The following is a 13,314-nucleotide window of genomic DNA, read 5'->3' on the forward strand; positions in this document are numbered from 1 at the left end:
GGTCTACAACTGCATTAGGGCTGTCTGCAGAAGCAATGCACTACCCCAAAACGCAAGCAGCAGGGCAGACACGGGGCACAATTAGGTCTCATCAGGTCTCTCAAGATTTTAATTTTTTGGCATGACTCAAAGCTAACCAGGATCTGATTGAAACTTCAACATAAGATTAGTTCTGTGACTTTAAAAATAGGTACAGTGAATATGCTTATTTACAGTAACAGCTTCTCCCCCCCAGCTACTCTGAACTCCAAGCCCGAGCTGAAATTTCTGCAGATCCAAGCACTTCTGGTTCAGGCGGCAGCTGAAGTACCACACTGGAGAAAGGACCATCCTGCCATCCTGGTACTACTGAAGTGCTGTCGTAGTGCCATATGGGACATTTCCAGCTATTTCAGAAGAAGGAAGCACTAAAAATATTGTTGCAGCCTCATCTGCTTGAGGCTTCCCACTCAGTTTTGAGCTCAGAGCAGTTTGGACAAGCAGCCAATCTGCTTGGCCAATCCGAACCCTGGGAGAAATACACAGACATCCCTAGAAATTATCATTAGCATTATCCAACATAATTTTGTAAAATAAATGAAAGGAAGAAAAAGTTATAACATAATTGAGTGGCCTCAGCAATATGCTGCTGAGTGATAGATACTTTGCTCTATGGTCATAGCAAAGTCACTTAATCTGTCATATCTCTATTTTCTTCATTTATAAAATGTGAATGAAAGATGAGCTCATCAGCTACCACATGAAATCTAGACAGACTGGACAAAACTTCAGTGGCAGAGTGGGTCTGAGATTCTGCATGGTATCCAGCTGATAGGATCATTATGATTTTCTTTGTAGGTGGAAAGGGTGAAAGAATCTGAAAAGTCCATCAATATTTGCAATGCAGGATTAAATTTAAAAATACTGCCCAAACGGACTATTGTATTTAAAATTCTGAACATCAAAAATAATATTAAAGACAAAAAAAAAGTAAAGCTCAACCCATCTCTGCAGTCTTTTGCTCTGTGGAACTGTGAACTTTTCCTAATAGCAGCCAGCAAAGAGGACTGAAATCTCTGAACATGACTTTGTTTTTCCTATGGCTAGGTATATATCTTAGAATATGACAGCACCTATCAGCATTTTAGGAAGCATTCATTTAACAGTACCCCATATCTAGCCACTTCACACAATGCCATTCATGACATTGCAAAAACTGTTACGCTTTGAAACACAACTGAATGATAAGTATGGAAATGCAGCTAAAAAGAACTAGATACTGATTAATTATTTACCTATTTATTTATTTAATTTTAAAAATGCAAGCTTAAATGGGTTGTGTCCCCATTAACTTCTGCCCTCCCAGGAAGGTCTCATTTGAGACTGAAAGAGTGTAATCCTAGTAGTCATGACACTGCATACAAAGTAGCTGCCTTTTTACATCAGACAGAGGAAAACATTCTAACAGCCACCTCTGTAAATGGCAGTGCCTACCTGCCTTGCTAAAACATGTCCTTAACCTTAGGAGAAAGGCCACGATGAGCCAGAAGGCTACTTACTGCTGTTCCATAGAGTCCGTGCAGGAGTACGAGAGGCTGAAACTCACTCTGGCTCCGATCAGAGGACCCGGCTCCCTGCAGCATTCAGACAGTTGGTCCCAGCATGGCCATCAGGCGGCTGCGTTGAAGGGTGGCCTTGCACAAACACAAACAGCTTGTCAGCACAAGCCAAAGAGGCGGGCCGGCCCTGCCGGCCACAATGCGAGCCAATGATTAGCTGCTCCGCGTTCTGGGTGTTCGAGATATTGTGTTTCATTCTTCAGTAGGGGCTGACTGGGAAGGACTAGTGCTTGACAGTTTACTGCTGGGCAGTAAAATGCTTAAGGCGGAAGGAAAAAGAATCAATAAGCCACTTCGGGAAGAACACATACTTGCTGCGATTGCTCTTAGAAAACCCACAGGCATCCCCAATGTATTGTTCCTTTCAGGTCAATCAAACAAACGCTGTAAACTGAGTCCAGTCCATATTTGCTATAGAGAAGTTTCACTTGCAAAGTCTCTGATTTTTCTTCTCTCCACTCTTTTTCACATTCTCATCCTTCCTAACATGTTTCATTTGCTGATACTGTGGTTTCTCACTTGTCAGTCACAAGCATCTTACCCTGCCCCTCTGGCCCTGACCTCCCAGCCTTTACCGATCCTCTTCATTGCTTCTCTTCACCTCCATCATCACTGCTTGTTCTTTTGGTCATCTTCCTCCCTACGGGGCAGAGTCACAACCCCAGCACCCTCAAGGTGAGGTTTTGTGAGACAATCAAGCTAATCTAGCAACATAATGCTGGTCAAAGCGGAGATGCTGAGCCTCCCTTCTGTTCACCCTCCCACCCCCCCATCCTTCCACGAAAAAGCAACATAGCACAGAGGCAAATACATCTAGGTCAGTTTAGTGAATCTAACAGAGAGACAGAAGAGCTGCTTCATGAAGCGAATACTCCCTAAAATTTCTCTTTCTGATCTTGCCTTAGCCGTCTACGCTCACACCTGTTTCTCCAAGTTCTTATCTCCTTTGTTGTTTGAATTGAACTGTTCCTATTTAATTGAATACCCTGCTTACAGCTGCTGATCCCGTTTCATCCCTGCTCTGTCCTACTTTTTTTGCCTCTAGTTTGCCTGTGAGGCCTGTCTGCTGCTGAAATCAATCTCATCAAGTCTCTTATACCAACTCCCTAGATGAATATCATGCTTTGTACTCCAGTCTGTCTGAGCAATTTCTCTGCTTTGGAAATAATTAAAATGCTTCTTAAATGCCATGCCATCTTTTTGGCTTTCGCAGTTTTTTCTCTGACCTTTCTAATTCATTCTTCTCTCAGCATCTTCCTCACTTGCTCCCAAGGCATCCTACTTGTTATATTTCATACAGCTTTTACTGTTTGCTGGTGCATGCTCCTGTTCCACTTTTGTAATTGCGCATTTATATTTTTCAGCCTTCTGCTTCTTTCTGTTCCTGTATGTTACCCGGTCTTTTAGGAATACTGCATTAAATGCCTTGACAGTTCCTAATTCTCAGATCCTTTTCTGGGAGCAAATTACAGCAGGCTGATCACACTCCATTCATTACTGTCTTTACAGTCTTGGCACAAGCCATTTCCCGCCCCCCTGCTCTGGTAAAGGAGCTGAGCCCCCTGCAAAAGCAGATGCTGAAGATAGCACCTCGTTCGGGTGGGCAGGCATATCGCAGCGCTCAGGCTCCTGCTGACAGGCTGCGCGTGAGTTCTGGCACACTTCGCTGCATCACAACGTGCCTGGGTCACGTTTGCAAGTTTTTCTTCACAGGGAGGCATACTAGGCACGTTTCTCAGTGATATCTGAGATTCTAGTGCAACCGCACGGCTCCATCAGCTGCCATCCAAGCATATAATGTACAGTGCCTATACCTTTATCCAGGTCTGTTGCCTAGTCAACTCTAAGCTAGCCACATGGACAATATTTTATTAGAGATCTCTTCTTTGATGTTTTAAATATTGAAATTTCCTGTGTGATCACAGTATTTGATTACTTTAGTCATTTTGATTACTGAGCCTGGATCTCATTCCCAATGCACCTGCATTGTTCTCCCCAGAAAATTCAGCATCTGAGGTCATCTTTTCTTTCATAGCCCAGCCACACTGCCTACATATCTCCATGCCAGCCAAGCTTTCTTGTCCTGAGCTTCAAGACCTTTTCAGAGTTTCTCCTTTCTTACTGATCCACTCCCACAGCTCTCTTCACCACAAGGCCTGTCTTTTCAGCCTTCTCTCTTCCTACAAAGCCCTTTTCTTTCCACCTTGTCCTCTATGCAGAGAATGCCCTGCTTGATCAAATCACAGTATCTATTTCCCTTTCTTTTCTACAGCCCACACATCACAAAACATTGAAATAATATATCAGAATGAGTCTCAGGAGCAATAAGTAGGCTGCAAGTAACTTCAGAAAGAGAGATGTTCCATACACATATATAAATTTTATGTGCTCGAATTTTTCTATCAACCATATGCCATATTTAATGCACCTTATGCTGATAGATTTTTAATGGAGAGGATAGGTATCAAAAGCCCTTGATGGATACGGATCAAGTGCTCAAACACTGTACATGAGATTGTGAAAAGACTGCTATGAAAAGACTGTTTGTAGATGCACAAGAGAAAGAAAGCTAGCTATTGCATCTCCGATTCCCATGGCAATTTATTTAAGATGCTAATTCAGTGTAGCCACAAATAAAGAAACAAAAGAGAGAACAAGAATGAGCTGATTTAGTGGACTATATTGAAAAGGCAGACTTTAGACAAAGTCACTCTGGGTATAACTCCTGTGACTCCACTCACAGAATTATGCCAAGGATGAAGCTATCTCTTTGTCCTTAAGCCTTGTATGATGCAGGAGAATTGTCACCAGCACTGCCAACGTTGCAGACGCAAGTGCCAGCTAATGTGAGGACAGCCAAGCTCATTTAACAGCTCATTTTTACCAAAGGGGCCATCCAGCCCCTCTCCTCACCATGATTGCCAGCTGCACAGGCCTGCCCCCTCCCTCACATGTGCTCAAGGAGCCGTATGATGGCTCACGGAGCCAATTCCACTTGCTGGGTATGTTTTTCAGCCAGGTTAATGATCTGACTCATCTCCCTGTCATGTCAAACAGCGCAAGAGGCAGCAAAGGAAAGCAGTGATCACATGTGGCTGGAAGCAGGACAGGTAAAGAGGCGGAGACAGGATCTGTCTTCTTTTTTTATAATCAGAAAGTTGGCTGTCATCCCCAGAAACCCCCATCCCTTCTGGGGTGGGACCTAAAACTATGAGCTCCCAAACCACACCACTCTTCAGCACAAGATCCCAAAAACACCTATGACCCCCCTCCCCCGCTTGATTTCCAGCAAGCACTATAATGTTTTAATAAAATGTTTTCAAACTGAAAGTGCAGTACTATATTCATTAAATGCAGGTTTCTGAAAACAGTAATAATTTGGTTTACTGGGGAAAAAAATGGATAGGGGAAAGATTCTGATGGGAAAAAAAAAAAGGAGGGAACATTTAAGTATTCTGCATCTGGTAACAGAAAGCATTTGGTATATGAATCACCACAACTTAACTTTGCCCACTCCCTAGGTTGCAGGCTCCTCCATGGGGTAACATTTTGAGTCTGTCTTCTTCCCTACTTCCATCCATGCACCCGGCTTTATACCATTTATTCTTTGCTCGGTAAAACTGCTTTTCTCCCTTTCCCTTTTTGTGGCCTCAGCCTATATTCAGCCTGCACTTTCTTCTCAAAACACAATCCCAGCTGCATGCCATTTTGCCTGTCACCCTCACCCCTTAGGAGGCCAACATGGAGCTCCAGACCCCTGGATGCTCAGCCTGACCAATTCGTATCTGTGCCTCCACTAGGAGTAGTCCTCTCCTGCTTCCCCAGCAGTAGCCACAGACACTGCAGAAGGGAGTTGAGTAGGAAGATTTTTGTCATGTTTTACTGGCCTGGTTTCAATTTGAAAGTGGGTCACAAGTTGTTCCCAGAAAGCACACAAGCTCAAGTAACAAAAGACTTTGGATGGTGACAGAAGTGAAACTCTGTACGTGAATTGTTCAGCTTTTCTTTTAAAAAGGAAAAGAAATCGTGGAAATGGCAAGGGGAAGAGATCATGTGCAGATGTAGCACGCTAACACATGAGGCTGCAATCAATGGGAACTTGGGCTTAGTCCCAGCTCAGACCATGTGCATTTTGAACTTTGAGCTCTTGGACCATTTCCTAATTAGAGAGCAAGGGGCACACTGTGGAACTATTTAACCCTTTTGTGGTGCCTCACAAGGTCAAGCAAATGCCATAAAAGACACTGGGGATATGTCTAGCCCCTGGAGGCCACATCTGACTACAGGAAACATCCCTGTGCTCCAAATGATTTAGTGAAACAACAGCTGTCAGCACATCACTGTTCATGGCTCGCTACACAGAAAGATGAGGCCTGCAACTCCTCCTTCCTGCACCGCTGAAGGCTTGCTGGGATGTCCTCTATTCTGCCAGCTCCCCATCAGTAATGCCACACCAGGGATCAGATCAAAGCTGAGATACCCACCTGGAACTTAATAGTGGAAATAATGCCAAATTGCACACAGAGACTTGTTTCTCCACAGCACAGGAGTGGAAAAGCAGCACACTACTATAAAACTGTAAGCAAAAATACAAATAGCATTTATCACAGTAGAAACTGTGTTGAAAGAAATAAGGTTACATAGCTGATGTACATCAACAGCTGTGATAATTCCTGTTCTATCCGATTATCACTGATGTTCTAGTTAGATGTGGACTAGTGATTTAATACTCCCCTGTAAAATATCAATATTATGTCTCATCTATTTCGCAGAACTACTGTGTGGATACATTTACAGCACCTTGAAGCTCTCATTGAAGAAATTCTGGACACGCAGATTCTTATTGCTTTCATTATTGATTTAGGACAGACATCTTTCCAGAACCAATAAATACAGGATAACTAGTATGGCAGGATTTTATTTCCAACAGGAGTTTGCTGGATAATTTAATGCTTCTAATTTTGACCTTCTCTGGTTGATCAGGGTGCCAATTAAATACTGTTAGAGAACATCAGTGCATGGAGAATGAAAATGAATAGGCCAGAAATTTTTCTTCATCCAGTTCAACTGATGTGGTCTTTCTGTAAGTTTTGTTTCAACTTTCCTGACACCTCTAAGGTCACTCATTCCAAACATAATACAAATATACTAATAACTAGAGAAGCACCTCCAGAAATACATGTGCTGTGGATAATGATTAACCTTGGAGTCACAGAGCACTGTAAATCTTCAGGCTTATATTCCCTCTGTGCAAGTTCTCTCCCTGTTTTCACTGGGTTCCTTGTCCTGGTAAGAGGTGGTTCACAGAGCTTGGAGGAGACGTTTCAAGTATAAACTACTCTTTGCATATGCTCTATCTTACTTGCAGACTAAGTTCCTCAGTTTCCCATCTCACCAGAGACTTTTTGAGCCTTAAGGTTTGGCTAGACTTCACTGCGTCAAGAGTAGCAAAAAATACCAAACCTAGCTCTAAGCTGTCTAGCTGTCTGCTATATATGCTGCCAAAATACTAGAAAGCTCTGTCTAGCAGCAAAGCGAAGTAGCCTGTGCTGGACGCTATGTTGCCCTAAACAGATTTCTCCAACACCCCAGCTGGCTGTAAGCTACTTTGATCTATGCTGTACTACATTATAGTCACTCCTCTGTTAAATTCTCTAAATGAATCTAGACACTATTTAAATTCCACTGGTGTTCAGGGGTGATTCATCTGCTTCTAGTGGGATTTTTCAAACAATGCCAAAACACCCCTTAGCTATGATTAGCTTTGGAGTTCACAAATATACTCCAGAAGGACAAATGTTTTGCTTTTGGAACAGACCTACATTCAGTGTCAGGTACTTCCAAAGAGAGCCACTAACACCAGTAGTATATACATCCACCCTCATTTCAAACAACACAAAATGATTCACCTCCCAGGAATGCTTTTCCAGATAACAGTATAAATATTTCAAGCAGTATATTTGGAACAGAAAAACTGATATGAAAAAACATGCCATCTCCCATTTTAGGTACGGCCTTTGTAACGCGGGCTTGTTCTTCACACTTCTCTGGGTTGAGATGTCCCTGGTCACACAGATGAACTCAGGGAAAATATTCAAAAGAACTCTTTGTGAAGACCTTGCTGTTAAGCAACAAATAGATATGAATAATTAGAAGACTGCCTTCAAGATAGCAGTGGCTCCTGCTCCCATCATAAAACCTATTTATCTTGAACTTAGACATAAATATCGCACTCACTTGTTTGGCACAGGACCAAACCTCTGCAAACAAGAGCAAAGGATGCTCAGAGAAGGGGAGGTGTTTACCCATCAGAGGAAAAATGCTCAATTAGCAATGCAGTGACCTTGTTTCAAAGAAAGCACTTTAATACATGCCTTCCTTTCAAGCATATGAGAACTCCTGCTGATTTCACTCTCACATCAATGAGGTCAGCCATGGATTTAGCCAGGAACTAAAAGGAATTAACTCTCCTCACACACACACACTCTGAATAACGGCCAGAGTGCTCTGCACCTCACAGTGCAGATGAGGCTCGTCCCCTTCATCCCTTCCCACTCCCAATAAAGATCAGCAGCTTACCTCTTCTTGAATGAGGCTACCCAGCTGTTTTATGTTGGCTGTCTACATATTGAATCTGGGTGAGGGGGATACCAAGAAAATGCTACACCCAGTTTATTTCTGCATCCCCTTTTCTATCTAGCAAACCTAGAGACAGAGCACGTTAGTTACTTAGCGCATGGAAACACTTAAATAATTCAAACAGTTGAAATGAAACTGTAGAGGCACAAAAAAGGTCAGAATCATTCACTTGAATGAACAAATGCTTTTAAAGATAGTTTTAAAAGATGGTAGTGCGTACTTACAGAAGCCTGAAAGCAAGCAAACACAACAGTCTAAGTGTTCAGCATCCTCATATAACTGGGTCACATAAAAGGGAACTTTTGATGACTTCCAGGCGTTCTCAAGTCAGGCTCCTTGTGGTCACCCAGTTCCCTATAAAAACAGGGCCATGCTAGTCTGCAAGCAAACCTCTGTTATACAAGGTGTTCTGAACAGCAGGAGAGGGGAAGGGCTTAATATCAGAAGACATTACAAACTTCAGCCATGAAGAACTCGGTTAAAACATAACAAGCAGCACATGGTTAAAGCTGTCATGTGATCAGGACCGAACTGCCCCCATGCCTGGAGTTAAGTCATATCATTTTATAGCAGCCTAAGAAAAGTGAACTGGGGGTCAAAATACTCCCAGAGCTTTCTTCTGTCAATCACACATACAAGAACCAGGATAAAAATGTATAAAAGACAATGCTAGCAGACTGAGCATACTAAGATTGTTAAAGGCAATGTTAAAGGCAAGAATAACAAACAAGTCTATAGACGAATGGATAACTGCAGAGTGAAAGCAGCAATGCCATCACAAATTCCTAAATGGTTGATAAAACTCAAGCAAAACTACTAAATTAATGCACACCAGGAGAATGTAGCCCCATTTGGTACAGTCTCACTGTTTTGACAAGAAATGAGATTCATGGAATGATGAAATGCTCCAGAAATATATATTTTGTTAGAGATCTGCAAGCATTTAAAACATTCTCCATAAGAAAATGGTTGTATGAGAGTGTATTTTGACACAGCAACTGTAAGTTATGGAGGAAAATCCACATAAGAACATACTTATAACCAATATGAAATACAAAGAACATGCCTGAAAATTAAACATACTTAATTTTTTATTCAGTGTGATTCTAAAATCAACTAGGTAGCTTTTTATTTGTCAACAATAGTGTCTAGATATGTCCAGGTAGATTGCTTGCTAATGTTACATTGGGGCAGGAACAAAGTGTTTGAAATACTAGCCAGCCAACTAAGAAAACTGGTGATATCGTGTATTCTATCTTAAGCAAATAAGTAAAGAAAAATGTACATGCAAAAGCAATTCCAATGCTATCTACATTAGTAAAGGCTCTCTGAAGATATGCAGAATGAGAAAAAAAAATAAACTATCTATAACTTAGATCCAGCAACACTATGATGTTTTTTACAGTAATAGGAAATCAGTTCCCCCTCAATCTTTTTTTTTTTTTTAACTGCCACTAAAATAATATTTTTTTAAAGTGTTTCTTTCAGCATTTGGTCTTAGTGCACTTCTTGCTCTAAAAGTACTGAATATATTGCCTCATTCCTTGAGCAAGGACTCCCTGATTTCTGTTAAAACAGTCACAGCTGCCTGACTACAGCCCAGTGCCCTACCAGGGCCTTTGTGTTGACCTTGTCTGTGGCATGGATTAAATTATAGCTTGCACACTGCAGTCTATTTGCATGCAAGGAACAAAATGTGTTGTGAGGCAATACTGCACAGTACCCAGAGTCTGGATGAACAGCAGGCCTTGAGAATTTCTGTGTATTCACTTGTGCTTCTCTGCATGTTTGTCGAGATCAGCCATGTGGCATGTTTAAAAGAGGCTTCTTGCTTAGAACTGATTGTTTGCTCTTGGTTGCTTTCTGACTCAAGCTGAAAGAGATCTCGCAGAAAGAGGCATTGATAATTGCTAAAATTAAGCAATTGTTTGAATTAATGGACTTACTTTAAGGCTATATTTCTTGGCCATTTTAAAGACAGGTTAAAGACATCAAAAAAGCACAAGTCAGCCAGAAAAAAACAGGAGACTGTTAACATGTAAACATAAAAATAATAAAAAAAAATTCAGGTAATCATTTTGTTCCAAAAAAGAAAGACAAACATCAAATGTTTTGTGAAGTCCTCTAGAGATGTCAATACTGAAGTAAAATTTACATAAAAGGTTGCACCAGAGATAGCCTTATATATAAGCCTTGCAACCAAGGAAGATACGAAACAAGACACGCTGAACCCAGTTACACAGAAGAGGGCAGATTACATTTGCAAGACTCTGAAGGAAACTCTTTGATATGAGGAGAAGTATTCCCATGGGGGGCTCTCTCAGAAGGTAGTAACTTTACATATTACTGTACACAGATTTCCCAGCATGAAATAGTTGTTTTTGTTTTTTTTCTTGCATGTTGTACTAACACTATTTCCTTACTGTCAGGTCTGTTTCTTCCCCATTTAGAGCTATGTTAGGCATCTCAGGACCTCACTCGCGGTGGACAAGATGTGAGCTGCTGGCTCTCTCCTCTGCAGGTGAGCAGTATTCAAAGGTCTTGGTCCAGAGGGAATCTGCGCAGTGAATGAAGTCAAATGAATGGAAAAAAGACTACTCTGTCACTGTATTTCTCTGAGTTGGCTCTTAGTGGGATCATACATTTTCTATAGCAAATAAAATGGCCAACAATTGTTAGCAGCAACAATTAAGCCATTCATTGTGTCTTTCGGAAAATGATGGATGGAGTTTCTTGTACCAACCACATCCCAGCTGCACTCTTTATCAATTCCTCCTTCATAAAAAGTTGTGCTATTTGAGCATCTGCTCTGAATCAGTAGATAAACAAACTACTATGGACTTCTTTGTACACACATCCATTCACAGACAGTCCTGTAAAGAGATGACACCCCACTGACCCAGAGAATTACAGTGTGACAGACACCCCTGCAACAACTTTTAATCTCCACACCTGATTGAAGCAATCAGTTGAAGAGCTCTCTCGAGTTCTCCTTACTAATAGCAAATACCTTTATTTGGATAGCTCACCACAAGCACAGCTGACAACACAGTGATGCTGTGCCACTTCTTGCTCTGGCCATACTCAAACTTTCCTCAGCAACAGATAGAGGGGAAGTATATTTAAAGGAAAAGGCTTTTCAGAAGATAGGGTCAAATTAGTAGGGGGTCTCTGCTGCTGAAAGATCTAAACAACCTTTTCCCAGTTCCATAAATCAGGGTTGCTTAACACCCACTCCAATTTCTCCAAGGGCTAGCCAGTTGAGGATCAAGGAGCATCACAGAGCTTTCTTCTTTTAGCCCTCCACAGGACGTACAATCAGGTGAGATCCCCTATGCGTCTGACTGCCCTCATATCTTCAAAGCAAGCAATGAAAAAAAACTTTTGTGCTTTCTTCAGAAAACTTAAGGACAGACCTGTTGTTTAAAAAACATCACCTGAAAACAATGATGTGACCTTTCGTTGCCCCAAGAGGGTAAACTGATAATTCCCAAAATGTAAGAATAACAGCGTTTTCCATTGTGGTCCTCCCTTGCCTACACTGTCTGACATGGAACAAGAAATTAACATTTCTGGAAAAAAGGAATTAGCTGCAATTACTTCAGTGCATGAAGAACCAAGGTCAGAATCAAAGCAAACCATCACGAGTCTCCTAGTAATTACCATGAGAATAATGACTTTTCTCATCAATAATTATTGATTTCTAGGTCTTTGTTGTCCATACTATGGTGTTTATTATTAGCACCATACAAAGTCATCCATGTTATAAGCCCCGCTGTTAACTCTCAGCATGCTCTTAAAAACAAAATAAGCTGAACAAGTTCATTGTTTTGCATCTTAAATTGCACAGCCATCATTTTGTAAATAAAAGGGTACTTTGGCCATCCTACTGGGTGGAACAGTATGATGGTTGGAAGCCCCTTCAGGGTAAAATTTTGCCATGAGAATATTCAGTATTGAGTTACGTTCACCTGTAGGATGGCTACATCTTGGCTCAAGGTTAATATGCGTATTGCCCTAGGAACTCCAGCATATTAAAATAATTTGGGTGTTAGATGATTTAATTCTTTAATCAGTTTTCAGACTCATTGGTTCGCTTTTACATAGGACTTACCTAATGCCTCAGCATAAACTAATGGCTAATTTAAAATCCGTTCGAGGGCTACACATACTATAAGAAAGTTGTAACAGCCTATGGATTCAGATATGTCAGCAGGAAAGAACTCAGTGTCAAAGGAGTCAATACCAACCTCCTCTTTTAAAAACAAAACAAAACCTAGCCCTGGTACACAGGAGGAATTATTTTTCTACACTCTGCTGAGGCAGAACCAGAGCTATATTTTAATGAACTTATTTCCATCCAGCAAAGAATGGAAGCAGGTTTGTAACAATGCAGAGAAAGCTCACTTTTAGTCTATAGACCCTCTCGGTTCTTAAGAAAGGCCCCTTGATTGAATTCCCACTGAATCAGGAAAAAAACACCTCAGACCAGTGAGTATTTAACTTTTTGGAATGTCTTTGTAAAGGCAACTAAAAAGAGCTGAAGCCTTTAAAAATTAAGACTAATCATCTTTCTAAATGGCAAACAAGCTGCAGTGATGTGGTTATTTCTCATCTACCATCTTTAAAATCAGGTCATTACTTTTAGTAATGCTTTGAAATATGTGAATGATAGGACAGGATTTCAGAAACTTCTTAACAGTAATCCACACCACTCCTGGGGATAAATTATTTTGCCTTTGACATTCTAGCTTATCCCTTTGGGAATCATAGTATTGTCTCAAAAAAAAAAAAAAAAAAAAAAAGGCACCTGTCCTAATACTCCTGAACTAATGAGTTCTGCAAAATCCTTTCAAAGTACTAGCAAACCAGACTGATAAGATACTACTTTATCCATTCAGATCAAACTAGATAATTGCATGCTTGCAAATAATCTTTCAGAATTGTTTTATTCATTGTTCCCTGCATTCAAGGAAAAAAAAAAAAAGACATTTGAGGAGTACAATAACCTTTCACGTTCAGCAGCTTCCATTCGTTTAGATTCCTGTAACTGCTTTATGGAAGGAACAACAGTACC

At 41.0% G+C, this 13,314-nt stretch overlaps 1 protein-coding gene across 9 annotated transcripts in view; it reads right to left on the reverse strand.

Moving 5' to 3' along the window:
• Positions 1-13,314, reverse strand: part of TRIM2 (tripartite motif containing 2) — a 116,432-nt gene that overhangs the window by 70,144 nt on the left and 32,974 nt on the right. For 2 of the 9 annotated variants that reach the window (XM_083834022.1, XM_083834018.1), the window contains exon 1: positions 1,539-1,826. The exons of 3 other annotated variants lie outside the window; for them this stretch is intronic. Coding sequence is in view for 1 of the 6 variants with exons in the window: in XM_083834017.1 (XP_083690143.1) it covers positions 1,539-1,622 (84 nt within the window). In the remaining 5 variants the exon portion in view is untranslated. Of the gene's footprint in view, positions 1-1,538; positions 2,349-13,314 lie in introns of those variants that run through there. 4 more of the 9 variants (XM_083834017.1, XM_083834010.1, XM_083834013.1 and 1 more) reach the window with 4 other exon arrangements.

The sequence above is a fragment of the Anser anser genome, assembly GCF_964211835.1.
Source record: "Anser anser genome assembly, chromosome: 4".
Taxonomy (NCBI): Eukaryota; Metazoa; Chordata; class Aves; order Anseriformes; family Anatidae; genus Anser; species Anser anser.